General features: G+C 44.7%; 1 protein-coding gene across 1 annotated transcript in view; it reads right to left on the bottom strand.

The window, feature by feature from the left end:
* The window catches only part of LOC119969494 (cadherin-4-like), an 859,326-nt gene extending 856,351 nt beyond the window's left edge, over positions 1 to 2,975 (bottom strand). The window contains exons 1-2 of the mRNA XM_038803180.1: positions 2,861 to 2,975; positions 2,456 to 2,570 (exon numbers count right to left, since the gene is read on the bottom strand). Coding sequence (XP_038659108.1) covers positions 2,456 to 2,570; positions 2,861 to 2,914 — 169 coding nt within the window. The 5' untranslated portion in view covers positions 2,915 to 2,975. The remainder of the gene's footprint in view (positions 1 to 2,455; positions 2,571 to 2,860) is intronic.
* Between the last annotated feature and the right edge of the window lie 9,740 nt (positions 2,976 to 12,715).

Genomic DNA, 12,715 nt, shown 5'->3' with positions numbered 1-12,715 from the left:
AGCAGAAATCTGTTCATGTAATTTTGTTATATTTAAGAGATTTTAGTTCTTCAAGAGTTTTGTTATATTATTGTTACTCATGACCCAAGAATGATTTTATTATCATAACATTAGCATGCATTTCAGCATTTTAGCCTGTGAATGTATAATTGCAAAATTGACTGACCCTGGACCTGTTGACAATCTCATGGTTAACATGATTTTTATTTGTGTATGGAATGTTAACAGTTATAAAACACGATAAGGCAATAACAGAATGCAGCAATTGCTATTGACACTGCACAAAATTGTCCCCTTTTTATTTGTAGAGGATGGATATGGAATTGAAGATATTGCATTGGATACCAACAGACAAGTTACATATGATGATCAAACCCTCACAAGTATGGATCATCAAGCAAAGGCTAACTCTGCATTTCAACTTTTGCATGCAATTCAGAATTCTAGATTTCAATGTTAGTTAAGAGGGTTCTGCTGCCACTTGGTGTGTGGGTTTGTGGTGTTCTGCACAGCCCAGGCTCAATGTAAATCCTTGTAAACATTTTCAAATCATCAGACCAAATAAATTTTAATTTATTCAATCTGGACAAATACAACTCATTTATTGCACTGCTGGAGTTTTAGGGCCACTGATGCCATTATTCAAGTCACACAGCAATGGCTTATTTCAAATTGTGTAAGTTTTAGCATACTAAGCTTATCTATCACTTTGATATGTACAGGCTCAACAGCTTCTTAGAAATCAGACTTTCCAAATAAATGTTCACTTCCGTTACTTTTGTAAGCAAAACGCTGATATTTTCTATTTCATGGAACACTGTGTGATTGGCCAAATATTTCCAGCAGTGAAGCCGACTTCAGAAATAATTGGTTAGTTTATCACAGTGATGTCATATCATTGCTTCCAATGATAATACTCTACAAATATTGTGAACCTCCAGTAATTCACAGTGCACGTAAAAAATGTACCTTCTACTAAACCATCTTGGCTTCCAGCCCATGAAGAACTTAGCTTTTCATTAGTAGGGAACTCTTTGTACACCTACACTGTGGTTTATTACTTTTAAAGCTGGCCCCAATGTCATTTTCCAACGTCCTGAACTTTCAAATGGTTTCTGCACACGTTTGCCCCGTTTGAAAGAAAAACTGCATGTCACCTTGTCACAGTGATGGTAAATCACAGTGATTCATAAACCAACAAAAAAATAAGCATGCCCAGATTCATCAAGGCAACATTCATTAAATTACCAATATGTGTTGTGGCTTAAATGTGTCATGTCTAAACGATAGTTTGTCCTATGTGGTCAAGATATTCAGATTTATCCATCATTTGGCTGGTTAAAAGGCAACAGCAATGATGACAATATACCACCTTCAGGAATAAAATCTGCCCCGTGGAAATATTAAAACCACAATGGCAAGAGAGCAAGGGCGAAAGCTTCCCACCTCCCTTTCACCCCCAGGATCTGGACACCAATTATAATAAGATTCTTCTATTACTTGCCCCCCTGTTGGCCAATCCCCAAAGATTCCGGCTCCAACTTGGCGAACTTAAAACAAAGCCCGCAAAAAAAAAATTAAAAATGTCAAATTTGTCAAAGCATTACCCCATCAAGACATTCAGAAAGAAACCCACCAACTCACTGGTGGCGAGCTCGCCTCTATGTAAAGAAAAACACCCATAAAACTGAACGGGACAACCCCTGAAAAGGGAGTTAGAATCAATGAAACCCGTAGATTGGTTAACACGGAAGCCAATAGCACGAATCCAGCTCTCATCAAATCCGTTTGTTTTCCCCCTTCGTGTGAAAATCGCTTTAAAACAGACACATATCTCACGCGTCGATGCACAAATACTTGACAGATACAAAGTTTGCAGGGTACCAACTCGAGAAGCTAGCTCCATTCGCGTCAAGAAGTGAACTGAGATTGACGGGGAGTGAGATGACATTCACACCTTCCCAATTTCAACATCGAATTCCTCAATTCGATTTCATTAGACCGCTTTCAAACACAGTTAAAGCACAAATCGGAGAAGAAGAAGAAGAAATAGAGGCAGGTGAAATACACCGGAGCTGTACATCAATACGCGGCAACAATAGAGAAATAAACTAGCGGTCACACAAGGCAGAAGCAGCTTCGCAAAACCCCGAGCCAGATCAAACTTGGGCGGGGAGGGTGCATATTGTTCCCAGCAATCGGTTCAAAGGGGTTCAACGCCTGATCATCTCGCCGTCTGCTAAAAGTAGGCGATCAAAGTTTTATTGAAGCTAACGAGTCGCGCCGTGAGAGGAGGGGTGGGTGTGACTTGCTCTCCTATTTGCACCGCGGATCCTTCAAGCTTCCCTTCCATACTAACGGTGAGAGGTTCTGTCCCCTGTGCTCTGCAGACGCAGCAGCCTGGGCTGCCTTTAGAGAGAGAGAGGATCGCATTGAAACATCTCGTTGCTCTTACCTTGAAGGAAACTCTGGCCTTCAGAAATACCCCTGGAAACAAACACTGCATATACATCTTCAGAAAATCCAGTCCGACACCAGGGTATTCTCCCTTCAGCATCCGCCGCCGTTGCCTGAGATGATCAAGCAGAAAATTCCCCGTTCAAACTTATTGCTGCTCAAAACTACGCGGACCAGGGCAGTTTTAATTCAGAAAAAAAAGGAATAAAGGCAACAGAACACCATTTAAAGCATTCGGGGAACATTACAGCGAAGGAAGTGGGGGGGGGGGGGGGGGACAATACATAAACAAAAATAAAATAAAAAGAGATCAAAGCTGTGCTTTAACGTTAACTGCGGCTGGCAAGCGACCGTACAAGCGAATACATTCATCACCAGCAATTAACAAGAATTATCCGCTCACCCGGTCTGAGCAAATGAGCAGAGCGATCGGAAGGATGGCAGCGGAGGTTAGCATCCTGCTAACTGCAAACAGAAAGCCCCCTCCTCCTCCTCCCCGCCGCCACCACCACCAAGAAAAAAAAGAAAGTCGGGCAAAGTTGAAATGGAAATGACCCCCCCCCCCCTCTCTCTGTCTCTCTGTCTCTCTGGAGCGACTGTTGGTGCAGTGACAGAGTGCCGCGGCTGCCTCTCTCAGTGTGTGTGTGTGTCTCTGAGTCTGTGCCTCTCTGCACTGGGCTCTTGTGTCTGTATCTCTGTCAATTTCACGCTGCAGGTGCGCGGCGCTCCGGCAGCTCCTCCCCACCGTCAGCACGTCACTAACCCCGCCCACGGTGAGGGGGGGGAGCTCAGCCACGGCGAGGATTTACATGACAATACAGGTGCCAGGCACTGACAGCACTCCGGGGCCAACCCCAAACCCACCCCGCCCACTTTTAGAAAAAAAAATGTGCCATGCCCTGTGTCCTGGAGAACTGGTGAAAGGTTCGGGGGCGAGCCAACACCCTCTCGTAAAGTAACGCCACTGCCTCTCTTCCTTATAAATGGCCCAGTTCTCCCAGGAGTTGTGTGTGTGTGTGTGTGTGTACACATACTAACCAGGACAGGCAGATGGAATGGGACTGAATCCTTGAACGCAAGACTTCTTTCTCCAAACGCGTGAGATCCAAGACCCACTTTGGCTCACCCCGCCCCACTTTGCATCCAACTCAATTTCATTCTCTGCGAAATGAATTGGACGGGGGAGGGGGGGTGCGGTCATGGTTTCACACGCCCCCCCCCCCCCAAATTAAGACGTAAATCAAACCCAAATCGGAAGTTATCTGCAGTTACATGCCACACAGTAATGACATTCACAGAATTTCCCCCACATGGTTCCCTGGTATTTTATATAACGTGCCTTTGTCAGTCCCCAATATCAAAGTATCGCAAACTGATTTGAATGTGCAAGTGACGCAGAACGCAAAATCAGCCTCCTGAATATATCCCCCCCTGACCATTTTACTTCAATCACGCTTGTAGTCATATACATTTTGTTTCAAACCTCACCCAGTCTCTATTGGGAACAAGACAACTTCAATCTCTCTCGTGTGTTGGTTACGGCACGGGCTATAGGCGCGAAGGAAAGTTCCCACTGCTCTGCCTGAAGTATTTGCCTTGAAAATAAAATCTTCAAAGAATGCCCCTCATGCATTATGTCGCTGTTCCCAGTTCCCATGCCACCCATTTTTATAGCCTCTCTGAGAGTGGCTGGAAACCTGAGGCCAATTTCTTTTGGCAAACTGCAGTCAGCATTGGATTCATACCACTTGGAACTGGATCAAAACTGCCCAACATCACGACACATAAAACTTTCACAGGTCGTCAGGCTTCCAAAAGAGATTTTCATTCCAACACCAGAGTCAAACTTGGACCCTAGAAGTGTTATTTTTTTTAACAATAGCTACACGTCAATCCTCATACCAAACAACACCTTGCAGCATCTTGCATCATGAGTAGAGGTAGGTGCCAAGAAGAACATGGAAGCTATTGGGAACATCGTTGAAGAAAGGGAATTGGAAAGGCATTGCGATTTTGCAAGTGAATTCCAGAGGGCAGTGCTGCAATGGCTGAAAGTTCACACTCTGCTAATGGTGTAAATAAGGAGACAGTGAACAAACTTTAACCCAGAGCTAGGGGAACAGAGACACAAAAATAAATATTGTTGCTAGATCCCTATTTATTCCACATTCTCCATTTTGATTTTGGGTGGCACCATGGCACAGTGGTTAGCCTCACAGCTCCTGGGACCCGGGTTCAATTCTGGCCCTGGTTGACTGTCTGTGTGGAGTTTGCACTTCCTCCCCATGCCTGCGTAGGTTTCCATCGGGTGCTCCGGTTTCCTCCCACAGTCCAAAGATGTGCAGGTTAGGTGGATTGGCCATAATAAATTGCCCCTTAGTGCCCAAAAGGTAAGGTGGGGTTACTGGGTTACAGGGATAGGGTAGAGTGATGGGCCGAAGTAGTGTGCTCTTTCCAAGGACCAGTGCAGACTTGATGGGCCGAGTGGCCTCCTTCTGCACTGTGTGGATTCTATGGATTCTATTCCATAATCCACAAATCCTAGTTAACTTGAGGCTGTGGTTATGTTTTGTTTTACATGCCCCATTACCATCCCTTTATGTCTTAAACCATTATCCCTTTTGTAATTTAATCACTTCTTATAACAGTCATTCCCAATTGTTTTCTTTCTGCCCTGCACTGCCTTTTCCCTGTTTCCACACTGTTTAACAATTTTGTGAGATCTCTAACTACTTTGGTTTTAATGGAAGGCCTGAAATATTAACTCTGTTTCTCTCTCCTCAGGTACTGCCTGACCTACTGAGTATTTCTAATATTTTCTACTTTTACATCAGAGGAACAGAGGGTTAAGGGTGCTATGGTATCAAAAAAATTCCGAAGTATTTGAGATTTGAAAACAAGGATGCAAACCTAGAAATGGATTAACATTGGCACATAAACTGATAGACCTCGGCAAAGGTAAAGTCAGATCGTGTGAGACTTTGTGTGGAAATGGCACTGGATCACAAAGTTTTGCATTGGATTTTATGAAGGCGGTTGGTGATGATAATATTTGAGAAACTGATTGTCAAGGCGAGGAAGCCATCAATAAAGGTATCAACAGCGGAGACGGTAAGGAAATCATAAAAAGGCAACACTCTGGGGATGAAAGAAGACACTTTTGATGATTCACCAGTCATGGGGTTGAAAATTCAACAAACGTTTGATGAGAATTCCCAGGATGAGCTGAGTGAACAGTCAGCATACAACCCATTATTATTATATAACCCTGAAGGACGGGCTCATGTGACTGAAGTTAAATTAAAGGTTATTATCTGGTGTGATGATTCGAATTCAGGGCCATTCTTTACTGAAGCTTTTTGGGACTTTTTTCTGTTTGCTGTTACATAAATGCAAATTACTGTGGATAAAAACTGAATACAGCTGCGGGCTGATTCTAATATTTTCTTATCTATTTTCTTACACGGTTACTGGTGACATTCTTAAATATTCAATTTCTTCTTATCACATCCTGATTTGTGTAAATAAAGTTTTCTATTCTAACTCAGTGAACTATAGCCAATTACATTGCACTGAGCGGAATGCATTTCAAACTTGCTGATGGGATTATTATCCTACTTGCAAGTCTGTGCTGCATTATTGTCCAATGAAGGTCATGGCATAATTTTGGCAGGTTGAATGTTGCACAATAATGTTGGAGTACTTTATGTTACAGGAAGATAAAATAAGGGAGATAAATTTTGTGTGGGCCGTCTTGTCTAAGGATTTAAGCAAGTCAGGACTGATGGGGATCAGCCAGTCCAGGATGTAACATTCAAAGAGGAATTGCTTTGTGCAAAGTACAATAGTGATAAATATAACCTCTTCCGACTCATCTGATATATGCAAAACACTGTTGGGAATTGGATGGCACGATGGGTTAATCTCTACTATGTTACATCTAGGGGCCTGGGTGAAAATCAACCCAATCTGAATGCATAAAGGACTATTGTAGTTACTGTCTGTAAAGGTCCTAATGGCTGAGAATGCCCAGAAGGGATTCATTTCCCTGCATCAAGATTTGTCACCTTGAGGGGTCAAGCACAAAGGACAACGATAAAAAATTAAATCGCAATGACCTGGAGAAGGTTTTCTAAGGAGAGGGAGGAATGTGGAAATATGAAATGCACGACTGGAGATAGTGACTAAAGAGAGGACCATGTCATGGTTTAAGAATTGTGTTACAGTTCCTGTGGGGTTACTTACTAGCTTAGATATAGCTCCCATGTCTAGAGATGCATGAAGCAAAGAACAAATTCTATTCTCTTCCGTCCACAGCTAATTCTCTAATGCTGCTCCAGTGTCTGTTGGCCAGCTTGATACCTTTACTGACTGTCTGGCACCCAGTTCATCTTGGGTCTCCGTCTCCTTCGACGCCCAGTAGGAGCTCACTGCATGATGGGCAAGTGACGCATGATACGTGAAACAGCCAAGCCATGCCTGGACCATTGGGGAACCATAAACCAAATAACCAAATCTACCAATCGACCCCCAAATTAAAAAAATTACCAACAAGATTTCACTCTTTGGAATTTTTATTTTACCACAAATACAAATTAAATATGAATCAAAGTCAAAGCTTACTTAAAATATAAAGGTAAATTCCACTTCAAATAGTTAATACAATATAGATACATCTTATGCAACCACAAGCACATGCATCACACCCCACAGACATATTGCACCATGTACAGTTCCACAGTTCTCTTACGTGACCTCTTGGATGTAAGGTTTCACTTTTTCCCACTCAAGCGATTCAGCCCTCGAGTCACCTTCAAATGCGTCCGTACTCCATCCAAGGCTGCCCGGAGATGGTCGCCGCATAAATGTCACACTCCTACAGAATCTCCTTAGCTAGGTTCACAACAGTCTTGGTGGCACACATTCCCCAGAGACGCTTTTAATTTGCCCCATTAAATAGTCTGGTCAGCTGCAGCAAAACTGAAGCAGCAGCAGTAAATATTTCTATTTGCAATTCACACTCTAATCCTGTCTTAATTGTTCTGTTTTGTTTAATTGTCGCACACACAAAATCAGCTCGTTGTAAATGTGCCTTCTCTGTTCCTCTCTCTGCTGTTACTCTCCTTTGTTCTTTACAGAGCAGCTACTTATGTCATCTTCACTTTGTCTGCCCACATGGCTTTTTGTGTTAGCTTCCTTTCTCTTGCCTGGGTCAAGGGTCACCAGATTACATGGGCCCAATATTTCTTATTATCCAAAAGATTGTAATCCATCCCTATACAATTGGTGTAAACTCTTAAAAAACATTTTGAAATATTCTTAAAAACAACTACGATTGCATAGACATTTAAATAAATTACACATCTTCCTTACTGTGCTGCTTCTGGGTTATCGGCCTTCACAGGTGACTGAAGGAAAGGAGGTTAAGGGGTTATGGAAAGAAGATGGACTCATGGAATTAAGAGTACGGTTCATGGAGAAGTTAAATACGAATGTGGACTGGTGGTGCCAAGCTGCCTGTTTCTGTATTGTAATTGCTATCTAATGTCCCAAAGCTCCCAAAGAAACATTGGATGGGATGTTCTGGCCACTTAACAGAAGGCCCTCCTGTGGGCAATGTGGTGGCCCAGCCAAAAAGCCATTGACTTTCAGCAGGACTGGACGATCCCTGTGGCAGGCAGTGGTAGAAAATCCCACCAATTGGATTTCCTTTTGGAATCAAGAATAAATAATTACATTTACCCTGAGAAGACAACCAATTATAAGTTATAAAATGAAATGAGCTGGCACTTGGATATGGAAGTGAAACATTTCATTTGTAGTTTCACTGCTGGGAATGTTTTAGATTTTGCTCAGGGTTTGATGCTTCATTTTTCCTTTTCAATCAGATCAATTTGGCATTGTCAGTCTAACAATGGTCCTTTGAATTATTCGGTCTGAATTTGTACAAAAAGTCCTGAAAGACTATTCTATAAGACTAATATTTTCATCAAATAATTTCCCTTTTCTTATTCACAATTAGTGTCTGTTACTTTTTTGTCAGTTATGTTAAAATCACAAGCTAATTTTCAATATTATTGCACTTTACATATCAAACATTTAAAGTTATATTGGGCTGGGGAGGAGGTTTTGGTCAGGTGGGAGGGTGCAGGGGGGGGGGATCCTACCTTCTTCCCGCCTCCCCTTGAATACGTCAGGCAACTGTTCAGTAAAATTAGACTGAATTAATGGCCCATTATGAATGCTTGGCTGAGGTCCAAAAATGAAAAATGCATTTTGATCTCAGAGAGCAATGTTTATATAGCTACTGCAGGGAGGGCGAGCTGCCATTGATAGACACCTCTATTACCTTGTAATAACCTGCTGTTTCTTTGAATTGCTTTTTTCCAATGCCTGCATGTTTAGATACATACAATTAAGAGTTTGAGGTGGATAAAAGTTTCTGCTCTTGATACAATGAATGGTTGTTGTCGATTGACAATTTTGTGAGGCAAGGTGAGCCCTTTATCCCAAAGGATGTCTTCATAGCCTCTATTTATTGTGTTGGTTTAAGGATAATTTCAAAGACTTGCCAGACTTGCCATTGGCTTATTGGTTCTGTGCATAGTGGATACCAGGAGTGTGGGCATGGAAGATACTTGGGGGCCATTGAAAGGGGATGATGATTGGAGGAAACACAGGGGCATGGGAGAGATAAGGCCATGGAGTGGGTTTGTGGGTAGGTGAGGGTGGTGAGGATTTGAGTGCCTGATATTCACCATTAAAATTGAGTCAATGTCCCAGTAAATGAAGGCAGGCATTCCAGTCTGCCAACCATGCCATTCATCACACTTCATTACTGCCTTGGAGGTGGGGTGGGGGGGGATCTGACTCCATCCTGCCTCTGCCTTCCCAGAATAAACATATGGTGGGCGGGGCTCCTTAACAGAGATAGGTTTGTGGAGTCTGGAACTTCCCAGACTTCTGATACTCATTTCCTTAATGAAAATCTGGCCCGAAATGTCTCCAATGGAGCTGGGAGCCCCAACAGCAGGGTTCTTAATACCAAATAGGCATTTAATTTCCTCAGGGCACTTAAGATTTGACCAATGGCCTGCAGCCAGTGGACATCAGGCCTTCCACAGCCTTTATTAAATTCCATCCATCCTACCTCCATAAGTATATATTCTTTTGATGATGGGCCTCTGATGCCCTGTGCCCTTATTGTTAATGATAATTGCTTTATTGCTTCATTGATTACTTGTTCTGATGCAATTCTACCTATTCTTCAAAGAGAGAGCCCCTAAATTTACTTGTCAATTTGGCAAAGTTCTGTCTTATAATGTCCACACTCCAACTTTTCAGGGTGAATTCAAAGGGAGGTACAGTTTCTTCTGAGTTTCTGTCCCATAATCAGCGTGCCGCAATTTGTGCTTGACCTGGGATCTTCCATTTGTCGTGTGCTTGCCAATGCTGCTGAGAGCTCATTACCATGAACTATAATAAGGAAGAACTGTGTTCAGGTCCCCAGGTCCCATGACTTGCACTCCCCTTACAACAAGAGTAATTTAGAAGGTAATAAAAACAGCGTACCTGTTTCTACTATCGGCTGATCCTGTCAGAATAGCTTTAATTTGGAACGTGCTGTCTGAAGAAGGTTTCATGAGATATTGCTGGAGATACAGACGAGCTTTTGAAGTTTTTTGTCTTGCCCGCGTTAAGCTGGACATGCCTCTGACAGCCTGGGGGCTATTGAGGCCACTGGAAATTTTTTTTGCTTCTTCTCACTGTATGAAGTTCCAGTTACCTGATATGCGATTCACAATAAGTATTCGATTGTATACTATGATAATGGAGGATGAACTGGAGAACTGCAAAATGGAGGAACTGATGCAGTATTAGAAAAGAAAGTGCCCTGCAAGAAATTACCCCCATCCTCCTGAAGTACTTACAGGCCAGGCAGATCCAAAGATGACGCTACTGAGGGGCTCTGTGTTAGAAATGTGCGCTTCACTGAGCAGGAAAAAGGAGGCCAATGCTAGCTTCTACGTAAAGACTTGCAGACTAGATCATTTCCCTGGCAGCTCTGCCTGTGGCTATGAAATTGATGACTGCACTCAACCTTTATGCCACAGGCTGATTTCAAGCAGCACAGTGGTTCTTGTGCAATAGCAACCAGGGTGCTGTCCAAGCATATATTTATCAGGTAACTGACACACTTAGGAGAGCTGGAGAATTCATCCAGTCTGACATGACAGCAAGGCAGCAGTATGAAAAGGGCCGTCTATTTTTATCATTTTCTTGATTCTCGAAAGGACAAAATGCTTTCGATGACACGTTTGGGAGGTCCTGCCATTAACCCTGTCAACTTGCTTTATTAAAACGAGTACCATAAAAGACTGAAAACTCAGGATGTGATTCATTTGATGCAATGGTTCCTTCACATGACTGGCAGTTTTGGCTGAAAGTTTAGCGTGGTGCCCTGCACTCCCCTGAGCACTTCAAGGAATATAGTTTGATGAACCAATGAATTGTGAGTGGCAAAGCATGCCCCTTACTACCATGGATAATGACCCATTTGAGAGTTGTAAGACGCACGACTGAGAAATACAAAAATGATGCCCATACCTCTACTAGAATGGACATTGAGAGGAGCAGCCATATTTTAAAGGGACATTTCAATATCTTTAAAGATCAATATTTTGTAGCTCTTTGTGACTTGCACAATTTAGCTATAGAAAAAGATCTTGGACATGGAGATTCCTGAGGGACCCTAGCCTAGCTGGTTTTCAGGCAGAGCAGCATGGAATGGAGCGCAAAGAGCGCTGCCACTCTGAGGCCTTCTCATCAACGACTTGAAAGTGTTCCTCCGTTTATCAATGGAACGTTTTCAGCTGTTTGGCACTAATATCGTGGGCGCGATTCTCCGATAATGAGGCAGAGTGTCCGCGCCGTCGTGAAAGCCTTCGTGTTTCATGAAGGGTCGGAACGGCCTTGGGCATGATCAATTCAGGCCCTGTTCAGGGGCCAGCAGCGGGGCCACGGGAAACGCGGTAGGCGTGGCGCCAGAGCGGCGACGTCAATGCGCGACGACCGGATGATGCCGCGCCGTGTCATTTAAAGTGCACGATCCGCGCACAGACGACCTGACCGATGGAGATGGCTGAGCCTCGCCGTGCCGCTCCCAGGTTCAGGGACAGTGCTCTGGACATGATGCTGGGCGCCGTGGAAGAGCACAGGGCCATCTTGTGTCCAAGACGTGGGCACCGGCAACCAGCTAGCACTGTGAGGCGCGGCTGACGTGAGCGCTGTGGGGCACACCCCCTTGTCTGGAGAACAGTGCCGCAAGAAGCTCCATGACTTCATGAGGGCTGCCAGGGTAAGTACCACGAGTGTTCCACCCACCCCCCCCCCCTCCAACGCCCCCCGTCACGTATCGTGGCACCCCTCCCTGCCCACTCAGGGGAGTGGGGGGGGATGGGGATACTACGTTGTACCTGACCCACATGGGCAATGCACCCCCCCGAAGAGCTGCGATGGCGTGGTGCCAAGGCCCCCCCCCCACCCAGTCATAATGGTGACAACATCTGCTCGTCTTGATGGTGACCGCCTAACTCTGATGCTTTCTCCGCACCCCCCGCAGGACAAGACTGCTCACAACCGTCGTGAGCATTCAAGAACTGGAGGAGGATCATCTGCGCCCCACCCCCTCACCGTACATGAGCAGAGAGCTCTGGACCTCGCTGGGGGATCCGCCACCTCGGAGGTAGCGCCATGCCAGGTCGGAGGCGCAGAACCAAGTGAGACTCCCCTGCCTGGCTACACCCTCTCAGTCTATCACCTCCTCCGTTCCCTCACACTCCACCCGCTACCACTGCCCCAAGCCACCCTGTGGCACATACCCCCCCCACCCCCTAACCCCCACCCCCCCGATACTGCACCCACTCACAATGGTCCCCCCACCCCAAACCCCCCCGACACTGCTCTGAACCGCCTTCGGCTGCGGCGAAGAATGGCTACCTGCAGGCCAGCTGCTCCCGCCACGGCGGCAAACATTGCTGGATGGTGCGGGAACATAACAACCTACACGAATGGAGGGGGGGGGGGTGGTTGGAAGGGATAGAAGACAACAACATGTTCAACGATGACGCTTTGACACCTCGACAGCCAGGGTGTGGTGAATGTAACTTAGTAATTCACACTGTATTTACCAATACTATTGTAAGTGCAGTAGCGTTATCCGACCACTAGGGGGAGTAGCTCTGGGAATGCTTAGGAG

Source organism: Scyliorhinus canicula, chromosome 7, assembly GCF_902713615.1.
Source record: "Scyliorhinus canicula chromosome 7, sScyCan1.1, whole genome shotgun sequence".
Classification (NCBI taxonomy): Eukaryota; Metazoa; Chordata; class Chondrichthyes; order Carcharhiniformes; family Scyliorhinidae; genus Scyliorhinus; species Scyliorhinus canicula.
This window is presented reverse-complemented; position numbering and strand designations above follow the sequence as displayed.